This window comes from Schistocerca nitens, chromosome 1 (assembly GCF_023898315.1).
Source record: "Schistocerca nitens isolate TAMUIC-IGC-003100 chromosome 1, iqSchNite1.1, whole genome shotgun sequence".
NCBI lineage: Eukaryota > Metazoa > Arthropoda > Insecta > Orthoptera > Acrididae > Schistocerca > Schistocerca nitens.
The window spans coordinates 1,123,011,429-1,123,036,758 of NC_064614.1; the positions used below are offsets into that span (position 1 = coordinate 1,123,011,429).

Below are 25,330 nucleotides of genomic sequence, written 5' to 3' on the forward strand. Positions count from 1 at the left end.
CGGCGCCTTGCGCGTCGATGGGGATGAAATGATGATGATAAGGACAACACAACACCCAGTCCCTGAGCGGAGAAAATCTCCGACCCAGCCGGGAATCGAACCCGGGTCGTTAGGTATGACATTCCGACGCGATGACAACTCAGCTACCAGGGGTGGACTCTGTTCAGATGACGTACGTACAGCTTCAGCAGTTTCTCTCACATGAAATCGGCAATCCTCGAGGGCAATTTTATGCCATTTTGCAATAACTTCTGCGGTGGTGGCACTTCTTGGCTGATCACTATGCGGCTCATCATGTAAACTGTCCCGATCAAATTTAAACTCATTTGTCCACTTGACAATAGCTGAATATGAAGGAGTGGAGTGCCCAATGTGTTCTAAATATTGGCACGAATATCCTTTGCCTCCATAACTTCCTTTACGAAGTACTTAACTACTTCTTGAATTTCGTTTTTCTCCATCTTCTCAGATCACTACACGGCAACAATAACAAAGAGATGTCCACACCATAGGTCCAGAACATTTATGTAACACGACTTTACTCACAAAGAATGACCTACTATTGTGCAGGAATCTCGTTGTGCTTTGCTGATATCTGGCGGTGATTCCGCGAACTTTTCAAATTACCCTCAAATGTATTCTGCATAGTGGCAGCATTATCTTGAGTTGCGTCAGAATCTGATATCGTTTCAGACAATACCTCTCCATTAACTTCTGCGAGCAGTCAACTCTTTAACGCAGTCACATATTCCATATTCACGTACCTTGTTTATTATGCAGTGGTGCAGAGCTGTACTGAAAGCTTTATGGAAGCAAGAAAAGCGGCATAACTATCTATTTACTTCTAGATCTCCTGAATGAACAGAGTAAGCTGGGTGTCACGCAGTAGGTGCTTGCAGAAACCGTGTTATTTGTTACGATAGATTTGCTCCATCTCCAAAAAAAGTCGTCACATATGAGAACAATGTTGTTGTTGTGGTCTTCAGTCCAGAGACTGGTTTGATGCAGCTCTCCATGCTACTCTATCCTGTGCAAGCTTCTTCATCTCCCAGTACCTACTGCAACCTCCATCCTTCACAATCTGTTTAGTGTATTCATCTCTTGGTCTCCCTCTACGATTTTTACCATCCATGCTGCCCTCCAATACTAAATTGGTGACTCCTCGAAGCCTCAGAATATGAACTACCAACCGATCCCTTCTTCTAGTCAAGTTGTGCCACAGATTTCTCTTTTCTCTAATTCTATTCAATACCTCCTCATTAATTATGTGATCTACCCATCTAATCTTCAGCATTCTTCTGTAGCACCACATTTCGAAAGCTTCTGTTCTCTTCTTGTCTAAACTATTTATCATCCACGTTTCACTTCCATACATGGCTACACTCCATACAAATACTTTCAGAAACGACTTCCTCACACTTAAATCTATACTCTATGTTAACAAATTTCTCTTCGTCAGAAACGCTTTCTTTACCATTGCCAGTCTACATTTTATATCCTCTCTACTTCGACCATCATCAGTTATTTTGCTCCCCAAATAGCAAAACTCATTTACTACTTTAAGCGTCTCATTTCTTAATCTAATTCCCTCAGCATCATTCGATTTAATTCGACTACATTCCATTATCCTCGTTTTGCTTTTGTTGATGTTCATCTTATATCTTCTTTTCAAGACACTATCCATTCCGTTCAGCTGCTCTTCCAGGCCCTTTGCTGTCTCTGACAGAATTACAATGTCATCGCGAACCTCAAAGTTTTTTTCTCCGTGGATTTTAATTCCTAATCCTAATTTTTCTTTTGTTTCCTTTACTGCTTGCTCAATATACATATCGAATAACATCGGGGATAGGCTACAACCATGTCTCACTCCCTGGCCAACCACTGCTTCCCTTTCATGCCCCTCGACTCTTATAACTACCACCTGGTTTCTATACAAATTGTAAATAGCTTTTCGGTTCCTGTATTTTACCACTGCCACCTTCTGAATTTGAAAGAGAGTATTCCAGTCAACATTGTCAAAAGCTTTCTCTAAGTCTACAAATGCTAGAAGCATAGGTTTACCTTTCCTTAATCTATTTTCTAAGATAAGTCGTAGGGTCAGTGTTGCCTCACGTGTTCCAACATTTCTACGGAATCCAAACTGATCTTCCCCGAGGTCCGCTTCTACCAGTTTTTCCATTCGTCTGTAAAGAATTCGCGTTAGTATTTTGCAGGCGTGGCTTATTAAACTGATAGTTCGGTAATTTTCACATCTGTCAACGCCTGCTATCTTTGGGATTGGAATTATTATATATTTTTTTTTAAGTCTGAGGGTATTTCGCCTGTCTCGTACATCTTGCTCACCAGATGGTAGAGTTTTGTCAGGACCGGCTCTCCCAAGGCTATCAGTAGTTCTAATGGAATTTTGTCTACTCCCTGGGCCTTGTTTCGACTTAGGTCTTTCAGTGCTCTGTCAAATTCTTCACGCAGTATCATATTTCCCATTTCATCTTCATCTACATCCTCTTCCATTTGCATAATATTAAGTACATCGCCATTGTACAGACCCTCAATATACCCCTTCCACCTTTCTGCTTTCCCTTCTTTGCTTAGAGTTGGGCTTCCATATGAGCTCTTGATATTCATTCAAGTGGTTCTCTTTTCTCCGAAGGTCTCTTTAATTTTCCTCCAGGCAGTATCTATCTTACCGTTAGTGAGATATGCCTCTGTATCCTTACATTTGTCCTCTAGCCATCCCTGCTTAGCTTTTTTGCACTTTCTGTCGATCTCATTTTTGAGACGTTTGTGTTCCTTTTTGCCTGCTTCATTTACTGCATTTTTATATTTTCTCCTTTCATCAATTAAATTCAATATCTCTTCTGTTACCAAGGATTTCTATTAGCCCTCGTCTTTTTACCTACTTGATCCTCTGCTACCTTACAATATACGTTCCAAAATTCAACAAACATCAATTTTTGTTAACTGACTACTAAGTATGTGTGTTGTATCGTCATGAACAAGAGGCAGCGAGTTTGTAGAGAAGTGGCGGTCTGTTTACGTGCGGCAGAGTACGAGGAGGTGGCGGAGCGCATGGTGCGTTCGCCTGCCGTGTACCGCACGCTGTGCACGCCCAAGGGCGGGCTCGACTTCCCGGACGGCGTGCGCTACTCCATCCGCGGCAGACTCTGCCACTTCGGCGTCATGGGCTACCAGTTCAAGCCGGACACGCCGCTGCTCCAGGTGAGTGCCACACTCGGTTCTGTTCCCTCACGCTGCCGCGCTATCTGGCCTATGTAGTAGAGGTGCATCGTTCGGGAAAGAACACGACACTAAACTGAACAGAAGGACTGAGGAACGAGTTCACTGTTCTCTTCAAAGCGGCCTCTATCCACCCCAGTCTCACTCGATTGGTCTCATTCTTTTTCGAGTAGTTACTCGTTCCAGTTCCACCGTACTTCGCTCAAAATTCTGGAAATTTGTGGTAAGTTCCTATAGGACCAAACTGCAGAGGTCATCGGCCTCTAGGCTTATGTAGCGACCTTTTTTTCTATCCCGACTTCCGTATCTTGCATGAAAGTAGGAATGTTAATTTATCTATACATTGACTGGTATTGAGGGGTTTTGTTTTATCCCGGCTAGTTCTTGAATTAACCCCAGTGAGTCACTACACGTATCGTCTTCCCAGTTCTGGAGGAAAAATACCATTAGTAAATTAATACTAGTGTTTTCAATAGATTCTCGTTCACTTGTTTCAGTTACTAGTCTGCAGTTTATTCTTGGTGAAAATCACGTAACTTAATTATTTATGAACCTAAGTCGAAGTAAAGTTCAAGACGAATAGTCAGTTTCAAATTAACACGTTATTTTATTTAACAAGAATTATTAATAAATCAGTTCATTCACACGATCGCATTCAAAGGGGTTCTTTGAATAAGTATCTAATCTTGAATCCCGTCAATATCAGAGATACTAAACAATGTTCTGTCACTTTCGACAAAAATATTATTCCCGCGTAATATCCATAAACTGTCACGAACTATGATTACTAGTCGCGTGAAGTAAAGCTTTTCCACTATCACAATACAAAGTCCGAATCCGTCCAAAAATCGTTAATTCCGTAAAATATTTAAATCTTTACACGGAGTGACGTTTAAGTCAGAGAGATTATTTATCACCTCCCCGTTCCTCTAATATGACAAAAGTTCTAATTCTGATCTGAAATTAATGCTTCCCAAAAAACAATCTCGTCGCGATTTATTCTTGCGCCCTGATTTAATAAAACTCCTATTGTTGCTTCCTAAAGCTGTTCGTCCTAATTGACTTCGAACAGACTAGAGGATAGAGACTGCAGTATCATAATTGCATTGTATGTCTATTTATACTTTAGTAAACGCTATCTTTGGTGTTCAAGACCTACGTTCTGTGACTATAATATTGATTTTCTCATATATAAGAATAACTAATAATTTAGCCGTTTCTACCGTTTTCCCCCCTCCCATGCTTCCAAAATTTGTGATTAAAATTTTTCTACTATAGATTCCCCTCTATTTGTCTCTTATTTCTATTTCGTAAATTACTATTTGTGGAGGGGCTTCGGACATTTTCTGAATTTATATTTCGAGGGCATGGGATCTAATTTGGGAGCTATTTTGGTTTATTAACACCGAGAAGCGTTGTAAGTGTTACACTTACACACTATTTAATCTAACTTAAACTAATTTAAGCCTAATTTACACGACGACATTGGGTTGCGCCACTCGTTTCGTGGAATGAGTTGCTCGCAAGTGGTTTCATATATGACTGTAGACACGGCGGCACCAGTATACACTACAGCTTCGTCGTTTTGTGGGTCCCTGAGTCGTGTCTGAAATGCAAGTTTTGGCAGCTGAACGTCGCACGAGTTGTGATGGAGTTAATAAAGCTTGTTGCTTGGAATCGCTGCATAAGAAAAAAAATAAACTTATTTCGATTCGTGACTGGATGAAGAAAAGACGTCAGCTCGGTTGCTCAGCATCCTTGCTGAAATAATTTATAACAGAAGATCCAAGAAGTTCTTTTAATTATCTTAGAATGTAGCCAGAACTGTTCACGTTCTTCTAAATAGAGTTAATTATGCGATAACGAATGAAGGTACTCTAATGCATGAAGCACTGTCGCCAGAGCTGAAATTACATACCATAATGCGTGCATTACAATCGAGAACACTCGGCATGCTATAAGATACGGTTTAAGTTGCTAATGACGCTTTTTCATTAACACCAACAATTATTAACAGTAATAATTATTAACATTAACAGCAATAATTATTCGAAGCAGACCGCATTAAGAAGAGAGTGGTTTGCAAACTACTCTCTTGAAGATAGATCTGAACAGTGGCAATATTTCAAAATTCTAACATATGTGAATGGGGAGCACTGCATCGACGTTTTAAATAGATGAATATTGAATAAAGAATGCAGCTTTTTGAATTTGTATAGCCTTCCCTCCGGTCAACAATATTGCTTAACAAGGAGTTGGGCAACTTGGCCGTCCTGTAGACGAGAGCATTGCCACAGCTAGAATTACACTTGCTTGTATTTTTCTTAATTCAGTTGTATATGTGCTCCTAACTCAATAAAGTTTACCCTGCAGGATGATGGTCGGGAGATAATAAATAGAGTGGAAACTTCCAAATTCCTAGGTCCTCATACTGATGAGAATTTCAACTGAAAAAGCGAATTTTGGTTCACCCACATTCGCACTTAGAATCACTGCAAATCGTAGGGAGAGACAAATCAATAAGTTAACGTATTTTGCGTGTTTCCATTCAATAACGTAATATGGAATAATGTTCTGCACCAACTCCTCTTTATTATTATTATTCGTTACAGTCAACTTTGGACTACGCTAAGCATCAGTCATTTCTTGTGCTTTTTCTTGCGTTCTTCCCAGTACTTCTTCATTTTTTCTGAGTGGGCTTCTTTACGTTCTTGCGACCAGGTTGTTCCCGTCTTCTTTGATTGCGTTCGGTCTTTGAATCCCTGTATTTTGTTGATGGCATTCCTATATTCCATTCTGTTGTAAACTGTCTCTGGTATAATGTTCATTTCTGCAATGTCTTCTTTTACTTCTTTCAGCCAGTTAATTTGTGTCTTTCTGCTTTCCATGTATTCCAGGATTTTCTTTGCCGTTCTTTCTGGTGCCATTCTTTTGACATGCCCATAGAAACTCAGTCTTCTCTTTTTAAAGGATGTTGTCAGTTTTTCAATTTTCTCGTATAACTCTTTATTGGATCGCAATTTATAATCTTGTCCATCCTTTTTAGGTCCTAAGATCTTTCTCAGTATTTTTCTCTCTTTTATTTCCAATTTCTCCAACAGACGTTTTCTGTTCAGTGGGATGCATTCAATCGCATACAAACTTTCTGGTTTTATTACCGCATTGTAGTGCCTGAGCTTGGCATTGATGGAGATCGACTTTTTATTGTATACATTTCGGCATAGCTGGTACGCCGTTTCCATCTTTATTGCTCTTTCCTGTAGTGAAACATTTGGTAACCCTGTCGGTGTAATCCATTCCCCTAGATACTTAAATTTATGAACTCTCTTAATTATTCCATATTCATTTATTTAGTGCCCATATTATCACATTTAAGAAAGGAAGCCTTTATTGTTCAAAAATGTTGTAGACTGCTGTTTAAGGAGTTGGGCATTCTGACTACTGATCCACAGTACATTTATTCTCTCATGAAGTTTGTTGTAAATAATCTGCTACATTTCAAAAGGAACAATGATGTACATGTTCAACAGCTTACGGGAATGCAGCCAGATGACGTCGGCGACAACTGCTGATATTTTGACAGGAACACACCCACTCATTTTCAAGGAAAACTGAACCAGATAAGGCCTGCAAAAGAGAATTTAATACCTCTGTTTTCAGAGGAACTCCAGAAAGATCCCACTCACACACATGTAAACAGTAGCGCCATCACAAGCCAAATATGACTGACGTCAGAAGTTATCGATAGTGAAATAAATAATCAACGAACGGGTAAGGTAGCAAAAACTCTGTGCCTATGTTTTTTGACAGGGGAGACAGCAAGAGTTAATGCAGAATTTATACAAAAACCATCATCTCTATTTATAAGATTACTTGCTAATTTAATTTCAACAGCGTCCTTAAGAACACCATCCCTATAGGTGGAAGCTCATGCCATAATCTCTGTGTTATATTCTGTAGGATGACCGGTGACAAGACATTGTTCTACAATGACGGATTTGCTCGGCTGTTGTAAGCGTGTGTGTTGCTTATGCTCAGTACGTCACAACTGCAAGGAATATGGTAGACGCTCGCCTTACGCAGACCAAGGTTGTCCTTTACGGAACTTAAAAAACCTTGACCTTAGATGGTGGTCGAAAAACACACTTCACATAATATTTCCGTAAAATATGTCCAATTCTGTTCGAAGTGCTTCGTACATGAGACAGATATGCTATAGACTTCTGACCTCGGTCTTCTTTGGTTTGTGATGGCGCTAGCGTTTGTGTGTGCGGGTGTCACCTTTCCAGTGTTTCAGAATGTGAAACGTAATTTGCGAGCATCAACCAAAGTTTAGCAAATGCATCATTACATATATACATCTGTTTTATATAGCCTCGGATTATGCTCTAGGATACCAGTTTTTCAACTATCAGGTAGTAATAGTATGACAGAACACAGCCCCACTGGTTCTACAAGTCACATGTTAACTCACCATGAGAGTAGTTATGGAATTATTGAAGAGAAAGCTCTAGTAGTATTATGTTCATCTGAGAAATTTAAGTAATCATAATCTGGTAATGAAATAATAGCACACACCAACCACAGTTTATGGTTGGTGATGATATGGAATTTGGTTCTATAAAGGAAAATGTGGAACTTCTGAATTGGATAGGTGATTGACAGTGCTACCTTTTCTATTTGTGAATAATTGTGTTGAGCAGCTGTCAATGCCTTTGAGGCATATGCAGGAGGTTGCTCAGATTCATCAACTTCCCTGTGAGACAAAACAGCTGCAAGTACCTTCTGGGACGCATCTATGGTAAGAACCAGTTGTTTACCTTTCCAAGACACAGGGAAGACATTAGCAATGACTTGACATGGTTGAACGCCTTGTCACAACAAAAAGCATACCTTTCTTCCATAAGTTGTTTAAGGGATGAATGACATCTGCCACATTGGGGATAAATTTTGAATAGTAACTGACTTTCTCCAAAAATGCTTGGAGTCCTTTACGATTTAGCATCTTTTGAAGGTTGGTAATGCCCTCTAGATGATGCTGCATAGGAGAGATTCCATCCTTCAAAAGAAGATGGCCCACAGTTCTACTTCTGTCTGATAACTCTTTGACTTCCACAGGTTGTACTTAAGGTCTGCCTCTTGCAATTTAGTGAGAAGAGTCCAAAGGTTGTCAAGATGTTCCTGCCGAGAGGACCCTGTGATGATAATGTCATCTAGATAGTTTCCACAACAGAGGACATCACAAATTAGCTGTTCTAAGAATCGCTGAAAAATAGTGGGAGGAATTACAATGCCAAAAATTAGGTGTGTGTAACAGTATAACATGAATGGAGTGACGGTAACTATAATCTGTTGGGAAGCAGAATCCAGATGAAGCTGTAGATATACCTCCGCCAAATCAATTTTTGAAAAACATTTGCATTCCACAAGTTTTGCAAAGATTTCATTGGTACACAGAATTGTGTAGCAAACCACTACCAACTGAGCATTGCGGTTGATTTGAAATCTCTGCACAAATGAAGCACTCCTGAAAGTTTGCAAATGACAACCAATGTCGTAGCCCATTGGCTAGAGATAACTGGTTCAATGTTACCCAGCCTCTACAACCTATCAAGTTCTTCCTTGACTGCCAATCTCAGGGCAAAGCGGAGAGGCCAAGCACGAAAAAATTTAGATATGGCTGTTGTTTTTAGGGTGATGTGCCCCTCAAAATCCTTTGTTGCCCCAAAACCTGATGAAAACAGGGGGCCAAACCAGATGTCGTCCAGTTCCTGGAACAAAATAGTGTCAGAAACAAAAGGTACTGCATCTTGAATTTGAAACCTAATGACCGTGAATGTGTTGAAGCCAAAAACGTGATCGCCCTCGTGATGAGTTGATACTAATGTTTATTGTGAACTCTCCTTGAACAGGAATGTGGTGCTTTCCATAACTAACGAAATGATGGGTTGTGGAGGAGAAAGCAGGTCGACTCAAACATTGATATGTTTCCAGATTCACCAGGGACAAAGAGGAACCTGTGTCAACCTGGAAATGGAACAGTTGTTGTCGAATCACTCGCTTAATGTAAATCTTGTTGGGGACGTCAAGCTCATGGGCATGGGCTGGCTTAACACTCCGCATTTCCATGAAATTCACATCCATAGCTCTGGCCTGGCTGCAAGGGGAGCTATGACAGACCATGGCCACGTGGCCTTATTTACTGCAAGCGGCACACATGGTGCACCTATGAGGGCAGCGACAGAGGGAGTGTACATGGAAACGGTCTGGACACAACAGAAAACTACAGCAAAAAACAGCAAATTCCAATTGCGACCTGAATGAATTAAAGGAACAAATTGTGTGCATTGGGAATGCCACCAATGTTGTGCCAATGAGTGTACTAATGCAACATCCATGACATCCTCAAACTGTTCAGATGCAACTTGTGACACATCAAAAGTCATACGCTACTGGCCATTAAAATTGCTACACCAAGAAGAAATGCAGATGATAAACGGGTATTCATTGGACAAATATATTATACTAGGACTGACATGTGATTACATTTTCATGCAATTTGTGTGCATAGATCCTGAGAAATCAGTACCCAAAACAACCACCTCTGTCCGTAATAACGGCCTTGATACGCCTGGGCATTGAGGCAAACAGAGCTTGGATGGCGTGTACAGGTACAGTTGCCCATGCAGCTTCAACATGATACCACAGTTCATCAAGAATAGTGACTGGCGTATTATGACGAGACAGTTGCTCGGCCACCATTGACCAGACGTTTTCAATTGGTGAGAGATCTGGAGAATGTGCTGGCCAGAGCAGCAGTCGAACATTTTCTGTATCCAGAAAGGCCCGTACAGGACCTGCAACATGCGGTCGTGCATTATCCTTTGAAATGTAGAGTTTCGCAGGGATCAAACGAAGGGTAGAGCCATGGGTCGTAACACATCTGAAATGTAATGTCCACTGTTCAAAGTGCCGTCAAGCAAACAAGAGGTGACCGAGACGTGTAACCAGTGGCACCCCATACCATCACGCCGGATGATACGCCAGTATGGCGATGACGAATACACGCTTCCAATGTGCGTTCACCGCGATGTCGCCAAACACGGATGCGACCATCATGATGCTGTAAACAGAACCTGAATTCATCCAAAAAAATGACGTTTTGCCATTCGTGCACCCAGGTTCGTCATTCAGTACACCATCACAGGCGCTCCTGTCTGTGATGCAGTGTCAAGGGTAACCACAGCCATGGTCTCCAAGCTGATAGTCCATGCTGCTGCAAACGTCATCAAACTGTCCGTGTAGATTGTTGTTGTCTTGCAAACGACCCCATATGTTGACTCAGGTATCAAGACGTGGCTCTACGATCCGTTGCAGCCATGCAGATAAGATGCCTGTCATCTCGCCTGCTAGTGATACGAGGCCATTGGGATCCAGCACGGCATTCCATATTAGCCTCCTGAACTCATCAATTCCATATTCTGCTAACAGTCATTGGATTTCGACCAATGCGAGCAGCAATGTCGCGATAGGCTACAATCCAACCTTTATCAAAGTCGGAAACGTGATGGTACGCATTTCTCCTCCTTACATGAGGTATCACAACAACATTGCACCAGGCAACGCCGGTCAACTGCTGTTTGTGTATGAGAAATCGGTTGGAAACTTTCTTCATGTCAGCAGGTTGTACGTGTCGCCACTAGCGCCAACCTTGTGTGAATGCTCTGAAAAGCTAATCATTTGCATACCACAGCATGTTCTTCCTGTGGGTTAAATTTCGTGTCTGTAGCACGTCATCTTCGTGGTGTAGCAATTTTAATAGCCAGTAGTGTAGGATTAGTCAAAACCTCCTCAACTGTTGGAGCTTCTAAATGCAACACACTGACCAACCTCTCTGCCCGGGGTGGAATGAATGATAATGATGCAAAACAGAGAATCGGCATAGGAGTGTTGGCAGCGATCACACACAAATTTATGCTTCGTACTTAGTTTGTGGAGGTTGGCAACCCATGCTTGGTAGGATTGTCCGAATTTCTTTTGCCACTGATGAAGCTCCATACAGGAAATCAACAAGTGGGTTTGCTTAAAATAATAAGCACTAAGGAAGTGCACATTTTAGAAAATTACAACACTGATGAGTCTTTCAATGAGGCAAATTTTCGAACCAAATGAAATATTTCACGCGCAGTCCATGACAAGAAGACAGCCTTTTGCAATGATGAATGATGGAATCTCTACCTCAGATGCTGTGTAATGCTGCTATATGGGCCACACATGTGTGTCCCAATCTTCCTTTGCTTCTTGGAAGGTGGAAGAGGTGGGAGGGGGGATTGGGAGGGTGGGCACATAGGTGGCAGTGGTTGAGGGGCTGGTGCTCCCAGTGAATTTGTAAATAATTGACAAAATAAGCCTGACTGCTGCTGTTGTTGCTCAAGCTAGTGTTGTTGTTATTGCTGTTTCTGTTGTTGTAGCAGTTGAAAAAATTCCAGATCGATTTCTCTCAAGAAATGAATCGGGAACTACTGCATTACCAGAACTGCTTTTTCAACAGGCTTTACTGATAACCCATACACTAAAATTACAGCAGCTGACTGCACGATGACTAATGACAAGTTTAGAGAAACATTAACACAAATGATTAAAAGTCTGAAGTCCAAGATGTCAGCTGGAGCAGATGAGGTGCCAATAATATTAGTAAAGAAAACAGCTAATCAGATAGCGAAACCATTGGCGCACATAGCAAACTTGTCAATGGCTGAGGGCGTGTTTCCACAAAAACTGAACATTTCTAAAGTTATTCCCCTGTTGAAAAAGGGTGATAAACTTAAAATAGAAAACTACAGACCTGTCTCACTCCTCCCAACTTTCTCTAAAGTTTTAGAGATACTAATGTAATATAGAGTCACACATTATCTTAATATGCACAATCTGATAAACAGTAATGAGCATGGATTTCAAGCTGGGAGAAGTACCGAAACAGCTGTACTAGAATACACAAAAGAACTAAATTGGAAGAGGGAAATAGTGTAGTTGGGATAAATCTAGATTTGTCAAAAGCCTTTGACACTGTTGACCACACCATACTTTTGAAAAAGCTTGAAGCTATAGGTATCAGAGGACCGGTAAAAAAGTGGTTTGAGTCTTATCTGGAAAAGAGGATGCAGGTGGTTGAAATTACAGCACCAAATATTAATCAAAAAATTAAACTAAGATCAGATCCAAGGGAGGTCACAGTAGGAGTACCCCAAGGAGGTGTATTAGGCCCCTTGCTGTTCCTCATTTAGATTAATGATATTCAGGTGTCAGAGAGAAAAGCTAGAATCATGTTATTTGCTGATGATACTAGTTTAATAGTTATATATCTAAAAACAAAGATGATGTGACTTACCAAATGAAAGTGCCGGCAGGTCGACAGACACACAAACAAACACAAACATACACACAAAATTCAAGCTTTCGCAACAAACTGTTGCCTCATCAGGAAAGAGGGAAGGAGAGGGAAAGACAAAATGATGTGGGTTTTAAGGGAGAGGGTAAGGAGTCATTCCAATCCCGGGAGCGGAAAGACTTACCTTAGGGGGAACAAAGGACGGGTATACACTCGCACACACACACATATCCATCCACACATGTGTCTGTATATGTGTGGATGGATATGTGTGTGTGTGCGCGAGTGTATACCCATCCTTTTTTCCCCTAAGGTAAGTCTTTCCGCTCCCGGGATTGGAATGACTCCTTACCCTCTCCCTTAAAACCCACATCCTTTCGTCTTTCCCTTTCCTTCCCTCTTTCCTGATGAGGCAACAGTTTGTTGCGAAAGCTTGAATTTTGTGTGTATGTTTGTGTTTGTTTGTGTGTCTGTCGACCCGCCAGCACTTTCATTTGGTAAGTCACGTCATCTTTGTTTTTAGATATATTTTTCCTATGTGGAATGTTTCCCTCTATTATAATCATAGTTTAATAGTTAGTGATATGAAGCAGTCATTGCACAGTACTGTGGACCATGTCCTACAAGATATACAAAAATGGTTTAGTGCTAACAAGCTAACACTGAATGCAAAAAAAACTAATTATGTGCAATATGGAAAAATAAGTGAACAGGACGACCTAAATCCCACCATGGAGGGCAAACAACTTGAAAGAGTACAGTGTGCAAAATTCCTGGGTATGCACATTGATGAGAAGATTAATTGGAAGGACCATGTGGTGAACTTAGCACTAAAACTAAATTCAACATGTTTTGTGCTTAGAATAATTTCAAGAGTTTGTAGTAATGACTGTACCAGATTAGTATATTTTGGCTATTTTCAGTCCATTGCATCCTATGGGATAGTATTCTGGGGAAAAACAAATTGTCGTCTAAATGAGATTTTCAAATTGCAAAAACGTGCTATTTGGATAATGACCCACAGCCCACCTCAAACACATTGTAGGCCCCTTTTTAAAGCATTGAAAATTTTAACAATTCCATCATTATACATTCTGAAATGTCTGTTGGTGATCAAAAGAAATCAGGACAAAATGAAAACTAATACAGACTTCCATAATTACGATACATGGCAATGTAAAGATCTCCACATACAAGCTGTAACACGGACCCGAAGCCAGAAACATGTATGTAATCAAGGCATCAAACTTTTTAATGCACTACCAAAACATATCAAAGAGCTGGAAAATGAGGATAAATTTAAAACTGTTCTAAAGAACCACATGCTTGACAAATGCTATTAGAGCATAAGTGAATATCTCTGCGCAACTGTATAAAATATATGTTTAAGTTAATGTGACAAATGAAATTACATCAGTGCATAATAAATTATGTTATAAAAACATTTATTAGTTGTATATTGTATTAAACATAAGATAGATTAATATGAATTCAGCACAGATACAAATTTTGTAAAGATATTATATAGTTGTTAAAATGTACCCTGACAAATCCTATATCACAAATGTGATCATTGGGATGATAATAAATAAATAAATAAATAAATAAAAAAATAAAAGTAGTAACTTTCGAAGTATGGAGTTGTATCACTAACAACTGAATGCAAAGCACACCAGCATGGAAGAATGTTGTGTGCAGTGCATAGCAAGTGGATGAGGCCCTATTGGCAGCAGCCCGATGTGTTTGTATTTGCTGCAGGTGGTGGTAGTGCACTTGCTTTGCTAAGCCACTTCTGGCACTGGATACAAATGCTGCAGTGGCGGACTGCATGGGCACAGTGCCATGATTACCACTACTGGGAAAGTCAAAGGAATGTTTAATACATAAGATGGACAATGTTTTGTAGCTGGGGATTTTATGCATAAGGACTAGATAAACCTTTTTAAAACGTAGGGTACTAAAGTATCTTAAAGATCTTCAAACTATAGTTGGTCACTTAGGGGGAATATTTTGGGTATAGGATGATTGAAGAGGGTATTTTGAGAAAGTCTTTTAAATAACCACTTATGTTTTATCTATTAACTGAGGGGGATTCCTGTAGAACAAAAAAGGTTGATTGGCTGATTATACAGTCAAGCAGTCAAGAATAAGGAGGCTAATTAGCAATATGTGAAATGGAAGAGATTTTTTTTTGTACATGTTGAACTATATATGCAGTGTGGATAGAAATTTGGTGTGGTCTAAGGACCCTTTTTGCCCTAGCTAGTCACCTTCTATTGTGATGTATTGTGATATATAAAATAAAGACTCATAAAGTCTTGTAGCATTAATTAATATTGTGATCTTGAAACCACTTCCTTTTACCCTTTAAGGGATGGGCACCTATGTGACGTACATTGCAGTATTGTGAATGAGTGGGGTCTCATGGAGAGTTTACTAAGAATTACCATGATCTTAGTATCCTTTGTCCCCTATACAAGGAAATACCTTTTCTTTCCTTACTGTAGAGAGGTACCAATTTATTAGTAATTGCTGTGCCCTTTACACCCTTTGTCCTGTGTGTATGGGAGCAATATTTTTCTCCTGTTAAAGGGAAGCACCAATTTTCTACCTGGAATTTGGCTCAGATAGGAGAGTCCAATAGATATATTATCAATATATCCTCTAGGAGTCTCCCATTGTGGGAGACATGCCATAATTTAAGTATAAGAAGTTTTTAGTTTAAGAATGCTACTATGAATTAATGATTGTGCCCATCCAATGACAAGTACAGGATGTGAAATATAATTTAGTGTTTTTATAAGAGGGTTTGGAGGTTTAATTTATTAAATGATAACATCTGGTAGTGATTTACTCAGTTCTATAGAGGTTGGTAATGCTAATTGGTATGGGTTTTGCGCAAAATGAATTAGCATAGTTCTGAATTTGCTGAATGAGACAAGTGGTTTGTGTATTTTTTTCTTTTTTTTTTGTGTGGGTGAAGGGCAGGTTAGCTTAACTTAGTACAGATAATGGAGTTCATTCCTTTAATGCCTTCACTAAAGGCTGTAAGATCAGGTTAGTGAAATCCATATTATTTCACTATGAAAGAATAATAATAATGGTGAATAATAATACAAAAATGTCTATACTTACCTGATGCTTTTAAAGTGCTGAAGAAAGAATGGTACAAATTTTTGAGTAGAAGAATAATTAATTAATAACGGGTGTATATGAATGAAAACTGATTTTCGTTGCATGGCAATGTTTAATAATTAGATTATTTAGGAAATAGTAAGATGATTACTCTCGTTTTATTGGGTGGCATGTATGAGGGTACAGAATTTTAGCCAAATTAAATTTGGGATTTTTCCCATTAATGTAAGAGGTGCAAAGTTTTCTGTACCTTCATCTGTAAATGAGCAAGCATGCTGGTAATTGATTTTATGTTGTGTGGAGGTTACTCTTTTTACATCATATGCAGAGGCTATATATAGGATATTGTGTATGAGTGCAAAAAAAAAAAAATGTTTTGTATTGTATTATTTGTTTCAGGTGATCTCACGAGACAGTGTATTGGTACCATTTTTCAATAGAACAACATTGTTTTCACATGGCACATGTCTCTGTGAATTATCTGTACAATGACAATGTAATTCCTTGTCCAGCAAGATATCCAAGTCTGTCCCCAATAGAACTTATGTGGGACCAGCTCAGATGTCAACTCAAACCCAGTGAAAATATCCAGGATATCAAGGACCAGTCACAACATTTGTGAGTCGAATTATTGCAAGAGAGGGTACAAAGTGGGTACGATACCTTTTCCATCTGAATCAGAACATGTATCCAGGCTTAAATGGGTGTAACATCTAACTGACAAGGGATGAACACTGTGCTCATACTGCCAGTTTTGTAGTCCATTCAACTTGATTTTGTAAAGACTGGTACAAAATCATATAACCTATTAATGCATGAAATTTAATTTCATTTCATCCTCTTCTTTTAAGTACTAAATATTTTTTGTGACTGTGTGCATGTCCGTAATAATACTAGATTATAATTATAATAGATCTTGGAGAATAGCCCTGTAAACAGGCAAACATAGGCATACTGATGTATTCGCTTATCTGTTGACATTTGAGAATTCATCAGCATGTTTGCTTTGGATGCAGACATGGGGTTGGAGTGACGGAGAGCTGGTGCGACTCTACTCGTCACGACCGGTACGTGCTGTGGACTTGCAGCGTGAGTACTTCAATGCATCAGATGTTGCACGTGGTGATGTCACTGAGGAGCCTCTGGGACCAGTTCTCAACTCAGACAGCATGCATGATTGAGCCGCTCTGGTAAGAGTTCTAATTGTGTTGTTGTGATTTTCAATCTAAAGATGCATCCCTTCATGCTAGTCTATCCTGTGCAAAGCACTTCATCTCTGCATAGCTACTGAAACATGTGCCCATTTGAATCAACTTTTCCCTAGCTACTGAAATCTGTATCCATGTGAATCATCTTACTGTAATCAAACATTGGTCTCCCACTACCCTGGGGGGGGGGGGGGGGGTCCCTGTGCCCCTTACACACACACACACACACACACACACACACACACACACACACACACACACACACACACACACACACACACACACACACACACACACACACACACACACACACACACACACACTCTCTCTCTCTCTCTCTCTCTCTCTCTCTCTCTCTCTCTCTCTCTCTCTCTCTCTTCCCTACTTTACTCATGACTGAAGACCACAACAACTAAACTGACAATTCCTTGGTGCCTCAGGATGTCTACTATTAACCAGTCCCTTCTTTTAGTTAGGTCGTGTCAATAAAGTTTTTGTATAAGGTTTATTTCAATCACTAATTTTAATTTTTATAGCTACTAAACAATTTTTTGGACATTGCCCAGTGAAAAGTAATGTGCTCTCAGCCAATAACATGAGAATATGAAAAAATTTATTTTCTCCCTGATTTGATTCAGTACCATTTCTTAACTTTCAGCATTCCTCTGTAGCATCACATTTCGTTTTGCCCAGATGGTTTATCATAAATGCTTCACTTCCACAAAAACTCATTCAGAAAAGATTTCCATACACTTAAATTTATATTCACTGTTACAAATTTATCTTTTTCAAAAATTCTTTTCTTGCTATTGTCAGTCTGCATTTTATAACATCTTTACTTGTCAGCTAGTTTGGTGCTTAAATTGCAAATTTGGACACTGCTTTTAGGGTCTCATTTCCTAATCTATTCCTTCCAGCATTACATTGTATAATTCAACTATCTCACTTCCTTCCCAACAGCTGATTCCCATTTGTGCTCTTTGATTCCTGTAACTATTGTCTGGATTCTGTGCAAATTGTGGATAATCTCCAACTGCATGTGTTTTATTTCTGCTAGCTTCAGAATTTCAAAGAGTGTTTTCCAGTAAACATTGTAGGCTTTCTCTAAATCAACAAACGCTAAAAGTATAGATTTGCCTTTCTTCAGTCTGTCTTCTAAGATAAGGCATAGAATTAGTATCATCTCTTGTGTTTCTGCATTTGTCCAGAACCTAAAATGATCATTACCAGGTTAGGCTTTTATCAGTCTTTCCATTCTTATGTAATAATTAATATCACTATTATGCAACTGTGGCTTATTAAATTAATGTTTTTGTAATATTCACCCCTGTTATCACCTACCTTCTTTGGATTTAGCAAATCCTTTTTGAAGTGGTTTTATCATCGTATATTCTCCCAAGGATATCAATAATTGTGAAGGAATGTCATCTACTAATAGTGCCTTCTTTTGAATTAAGTTTTTCAGTGAAGTGTCAAATTCATCTCACAGACTCATACATCATTGTCATCTTCATCTACTTCCTCTTCCCTGCCCATAATATTGCTTCAAAATTTGTTTCCCTCTAAAGCCCTTCAGTATATGCCTTTCACCTTTCTGCATATCCTGCTTTGCTAAATACTGGCTGGCATTTAAGCCTTTAATTTTTGTATTCTTCTGCTCCCTTTCCTGCAAATGTTCCTTTAATTTTCTTATGCATGACAGCTTATTTTCCACTGTCATGCATACTTCTACAGCTTTGCATTTGTTGTCTAACTAACTTGATTTGCCATTTTGCACTTTTCATCAGTCCTGTTAACTGGTGGTATTCCCTTGTGTCTGCCTTTTTTCTTTTGTTTTTTGCCTTATGTCAGTTTAATTCGATATCCATGTCAGTTAAATTCAATATCCCATGTGTTATCTAAGAATTTCTACTGGGCCTTGTTTTTTGATTATTTGACCCTCTGCTGCCTTCATTATTTCATCTCTCACAGCTATCTGTTCATATGGTATTTTTTCCCTGTTTCCTTTCAATTTATCCAGGTTGCTTCTCCTCAATTTAAAGTCCACTTTTGAATTCTCTGCCTTAACATTACATAATCCATCTGAAACCCTCTGGTGTCTCCAGGTCTCTTCCAGATATAAAACCTTCTTTCATGATTCTTACACCAAGTATGAGCTATGATTAAATTGTACTCAGTGCAAAATTCTACCAGGCAGCTTCACCTTTCATTCCTCTCCCCCATTCTATATTCTCTACAGCTTTTCCTTTTTTTTTCCTTTTTCTGCTATTGAATTCCAGTTCTGCACCAACATTTCATTATCATCCTCCTTAATATCTGAATAATTTATTTCAAAGTATCTCCTTCAGATTCAACATTATGCAACATAGATGTGAATGAAATTTTCACTCAGCAGCAGAGTGAGTGCTGATATGAAACTTCCTGGCAGATTATAACTGTGTGCCGGACTGAGACTCAAACTCTGTACATTTGCTTTTTGCGGGCAAGTGCTCTACAATCTGAGCTATCCAAGCACAACTCACGACTGGACCTCACAGATTTAATTCCACCAGTATCTCATCTCCTACCTTCCAAACTTCACAGAAGCTCTCCTGCATACCTTGCAGAACTAGCACTCCTGGAAGAAAGGATATTGCACAGACATGGCTTAACCAGAGCCTGGGGGATGTTTCCAGAATGAAATTTTCACTCTGCAGCAGAGGGAGTGCTGATATGAAACTTCCTGGCAGATTAAAACTGTGTGCCGACCGAGACTCGAACTCGGTACCTTTGCCTTTCACGGGCAAGTGCTCTACCATTTGAGCTACCGAAACATGACTCGCGACCGGTCCTAGGAGGTAGGAGATGAGGTACTGGTGGAATTAAAGCTGTGAGGACTGGTTGTGAGTCGTGCTCGGGTAGCTCAGATGGTAGAGCACTTGCCCACGAAAGGCAAAGGTACTGAGTTCGAGTCTCGGTCCGGCACACAGTTTTAATCTGCCAGAAAGTTTCAACACAGATGTGTATTGTGGGCTTCTGCCTCTCCAGGCCAAAGGCAACATAACCACAGGAGCTGAGGGTGAACAGTGTGACCACAATGTAAGCATACTACGTTTGTTGTCAATCACATCTCCCACAGCTGCCCTGGTAACACGTGGTGCCAGCTTCACATCTAGAGGTGTGGGAGCCAGCGCAATTAGTGCTGCCATCACAAGTGCCGATTCTTCTTTTGCAGATCATGTACTCACTGATTACTGTGGAAATATTCTTTTACTGGGCAGCTGTAAAGTATATCATCCAAGGACAGACCTTCCACGGTCCCATAATCGGAGCTCCTGTCACACAAATACAGTTCTTACCATTATCGGTTCTTTCAATTTATTCAGGTTGCATCTCCTTAATTTAAAGTCTGGTTTTGAATTCTCTGTGATACCATTATGTATTCCATCTGAAACTCTCTGATATCTGCAGGTCCCTTTCACATGTACAACTTCCTTTCACAATTCTTGAACCAAGTATTAGAGTGTTTGAGTCTTGTTGGAGTCTTGACACCACATCTTGACTGAGTTTCTCCATACTGAGCCTGGCATCAGTTACACCTGCAGCCTGTTAGTGTGGAACTCACCATTGCTCCCAAATAACACCAGCCATGTCTGTGGCCCATCTGACAAAACCCATCTCTCTGCATTATTTGCACCAGCCATTTCTACTTCTGACCAGCTACGAACTTCCCCCTCATTGAGACATCTCTCCTGCAAGATCCTCAAGCCCTACCACTCTCCAGTGATATGGCCACACCGGTATCACCCTTGCAAGGACTCTCCCAGCATTAGGTCAGTGACTATTGGTCGGCTGAAACCACATCGTGTGTATTCAAGTCTCAGTGACTGTCCTGTTGCATTCAGTTTATGAGTAGACATAAAGTTCAGATATTCTTGTTAGCAGGGTCATATTAATTGTGTGGTTCTCTCAGCCATGATACAATACTCATAGCTCATCATAATATTTTGCAGTGTCATCTTCATTCTAGAGGGCATGGATTGGTGTTGAGTATTGGTTTTGTCTCTCTTTGCTATTATAATGCATTCACTGTGCTTTTTATAATAGCTCACCACATTCTTATTTTCTTATTCATTATTAGACCTTCTGCTGCATCATCCATACTTGATTTTGTGTTGATAATCTTGCACTCTGCTAATCAGGAATCCCGTTCTTCTTACTATCACACTTCACTAATTACTGCTATACATAACTTCAACTTATCCACTTCTTTCTTCAAGTTCTCTGACCTACTTTCCCCATTCTGACCTGCAGAATGCCAGATATTTTTTCTGTTGACAGCATCCTCTGCAGTAGTCCTCTGCTGGAAATCTGAATAGGGAACCATTTTACCTGTGCTATATTTTACCCAAGGGGATGCCTTCATTATTAAGCCATTAAATAGAGCTGCATGTCCTGGAATATGTAGCAACTCTTGTTACCCCATTGCTTTTAACCATTCGCATTACAAACATAGCAAGCCTTGGTGGCTAAATTTATAGAATAGAATAGAATCTTTATTTGTCTTACAGTATGTTTTCCATACAATTGGCATCGTCAGTGTGTTCAATACATTTTTTTAAAAAATTACAATGCCAGATAGTCAACCACACAGATGTTGCCCATAAAATTACTGAAAAGGCTGTTGCTCCCTTTTGGAGACCATGTATTACATAGGCCTCTCCACACATACCACTGTGATATACCTACAGTATGACTATGTATAGGATTGAGGCATCTAATCTAAAAAAAATCCATCCCATCTTGGCAAAGCCCATGGTTCATGATGGAAATATCACAATGTTAATACTAATTTTTTGTTGAGTGGTGTCTTTCCTTCTAAATATTATTGCCTTACAGTTGTGTCAAAGTGTGATAATGTAAATTGACAGATAGGAAGCCATGGCCATAATATTTCCTCCCCTGATTAGGTGACGAGTCAGTAATCAGATTGTAGCGTAGCACATTTTTTGCATGTTGTACTGATATGTGTTCCATGTATTTGCAGAATGATAGCTCTTGTTTTACTTTAGGTAAACAAGTGCATTCTGCATTGAATATATGGGGGTACAACTGACTGATCTCTTTGTACCTTCAGCATCTGAATGTAGATTTCAGAAGACATTACGTGCCTCATTCCAACAGTAGACAACATGTTCTAGATGATTATGACTGCTACAAGAGACAAGTGGTTCAGAGTTATTTCTTTTCTCATCTTCACTTTCCTTTCTTTTTCCATTTTAACAAAAATTACAGAACATATTTCCCCAGTATTCTGGAAAACTAAAATGGTCTGAAACATATGGATCACAGTGAAATCAAATACAGGTCATAACTGAATTATACATCTTGCTGAACAGAAAAACTGAGAAAAACATGTTGTATTATTAGGTTTTTTGCAGATGATGAAGTTTAATGAAATATACAAGGAGATACATAATTTCTGCTCTGAAAAATTCAGTTAAAGCTTGTTAACCAATGTACACTGATCAGCCAGAACATTATGACCACCAACATACAATAAATATAAAACTGTCCAGGTGATAGCAGCATCACCTGGCAAGGAATAACTGCTAGTCAGAAACATACATGGTGCACGTAGTATCAGTGAGCGTGCTGTCCATGTTTAGAAGGGGGAAGGCACGTGATTTATCTGAGTTTGACCAAGGACCGATTGTGATTTCACGAAGGTTTGGCACAAGCATTTTGGAAATTGCACAGCTTGTCAGCTATTTGAAGAGTGCTGTGGTGAGTGTCTTCAGCACGTGGTGAAACCACGTCCGGATGTCGTGGGGTTGGCTGACCACCCCTTGTTACAGATGTCCGATATTGTAGGCTGGGCAGACGGGTAAAACAGGACAAGCAGCAAACTGTGGCAGAACCAACGTCAGATTTTTATGGCTGGGCAAAGTATAAGTGTGTCTGCACATACAGTGCACCGACCACTCCTAATGATGGGCCTCCACAGCTGGCGACCCATTCGTGTGCCAATGATAACACCATGACATTGGTAACTATGACTGAAATGGGCACATGGCCATCATCACTGGGAACTGGCACAGTGACAGATCACTGCGTGGTCTGACGAATCCTGATACCTTCTTCATTATGCTGATGTGAGGGCACAAATCTGTTGTCTTTCACGGGAACAGCTTCTCGACGCCTGTACAGCGGAACAGAGACAAGGTGGTCACAGCTTCATGATGCTCTGGGGTACATTCGTGTGGACATCCGTGGGTCCAGTGGAGCTCGTGCAAGGCACCATGACAGCCAAGGAGCAATGGACACCAATTGCAGACTGTGTACAACCCTTCACGACGATCGTATTTCCTGACGGCAGTAGCATTTTTCAACAAGATATGTCACAAGGCCAGGAGTGTGATGGAGTTGTTCGAGGAACAAAGTGGCTAGTTCACATCACGTGCTGGCCCCACCGACTCACCAGATCTGAACCTGATGGAGCACATCTGGGATATGACTGAACGTAGCATTAGAGCTCATCACTCCCCTCCCCAGAATTTGCAGGAATTAGGTGTCTTGTGTGTACAGATGTGGTGCCTACTCCCTCCAGTGACCTATCAAAGCCGCAATGTGATGACGCATTGCTGCTGTTATCCATGTCAAAGGTGAACGTACCAGCTATTAGGTAGGTGGTCATAATATTCTGGCTAATCAGTGTAAAATCAACCCAATACTCTTAGATGGTACTGCTCAATGTGAAGTAGTTTCATGTTAAAGCTGCCACAGACATATATAATGAAATGTTCCAGGTAGTCAGCAACTTTTTTATGCTCAATGGCTGGTGTTGCAAAGTACATTGGCAAGAGTAGTGGCAAGCTTCAGAAGAGGACTGAAGATCCTTGGACAGTTTTTAACAATGTAATGTAGTTTTAAACTATTGCAATTGCAACAATGTTGCTTGAGAAAAACTTTGTAATAAATACTATTATAGCTTGTTTTCTATAAAAATGTAATTGTATACATGTAGCATAATACTTCAACACTTGAAACTGGAGGTTCTATCTTTGAGCTGTTTCTTGATAAAAAAAAATTGAAGACAACATAACAGATAATTCAGGTATACTAGGGAAGGAAAGTGTTGAACCCAGACTGAAACTAGACAAAAAAATAAACATTATTTTCCCTCGCTCTTTTGGTGTGATTTATTGCAATAAACAGTTAGGAGGCCATTTTAATGAGAAAATTTAAGGTTATTCCACTTATGAATGTATCTGGCAGGTCCATTTTCATACTAAAATCTGTTGTGAATTGATATAAGTTTTTTTCTGTGTAGTGTTTCATTTGAGCAACTATGTCACTCCACAATTATTGTAACTTAAGTCTTCAGGAATCAATGACAAATACTGTTTGTGATGCAAACAACTATCCTCACTGTAGTGAAATTATTGGATGAACATTGAACATTCACAGGTGTGTTTGATACATGTATTGCAATTTAAAAAAAAAAACCAGATCTAATACAAGTACAAAACAAAAAGTAAGTTCCACTCACTCGCCATGAGAGCATGCTGTGTGTCGTGACCATAGTCAATGTGCAGCATGCTACAGTAACTGCTGACACATCTGATAGGATGGATGGTGTGCTATCTTATCATGTTGTGTGTGCAGAATTGGCTAGGCTCAATGGCACGTCAACTGAATGTTCCCCCAAGATGGAATTTCATGCCACAATCAGATTTCTGTGGGCTAAATGGCTACATTGCATGGAAATTCATCATGAAATCACTGCTGTATATGGTGAGCATGCAATTTCTTGTCCAGGTATTGCAAAGCAGTGTAAGCAATTTCATGCCAGATACATGGATCTCACTGGCAAATATTGTGAAGGCAGGTTAATAATGTCCAATACCATTGCAAATGTCGACTGTGTGGATGTGATCATTAGAGAGGATCAATGCATAACATTGCAGAAAATTGCCAGCAAGTTCAACATTTCATATGGCAGTGTATTCTCCATTGTTCACCAGCACTTTGGATGTTGTAAAGTGCATGCTATGATGGGTCCCACAGCTGCTCAGCGATGTTTACAAGAGATAAGTTTTCCAATTGTTACTGACATTTTTGGATTGGTATTCTGTGGAGGGCTATGAGTTTCTGCTGTGAATCATTGCAGGGGATGAAATGTGGGTCCACAACTTCACCACCGAAACAAAGAGAACATTCATGGAATAAGTGCACACCACATCACCACAAAAAAGAAGTTCAAGAACCAACCTTCAGCAGGAAAAGTGATGGCAACAGTCTTCTTTGACATGGAGAGTGTAGTGCATTTGAAATTTATGCCAGACGCCATGACAGTCAACTCTGCTTCATATTGTCAAAT

At 39.8% G+C, this 25,330-nt stretch overlaps 1 protein-coding gene across 1 annotated transcript; it reads left to right on the plus strand.

Annotated features, from left to right (window-relative positions):
• Positions 1-3,173: 3,173 nt before the first annotated feature.
• On the plus strand, positions 3,174-23,849 carry LOC126199222 (uncharacterized). Its single transcript, XM_049936011.1, has 4 exons — positions 3,174-3,219; positions 16,160-16,378; positions 16,777-16,950; positions 23,757-23,849. The coding sequence occupies exons 2-4, from the start codon at positions 16,218-16,220 to the stop codon at positions 23,758-23,760; spliced, it is 339 nt and encodes a 112-aa protein (XP_049791968.1). The 5' UTR covers positions 3,174-3,219; positions 16,160-16,217; the 3' UTR covers positions 23,761-23,849.
• The last annotated feature ends 1,481 nt before the right edge of the window (positions 23,850-25,330 follow it).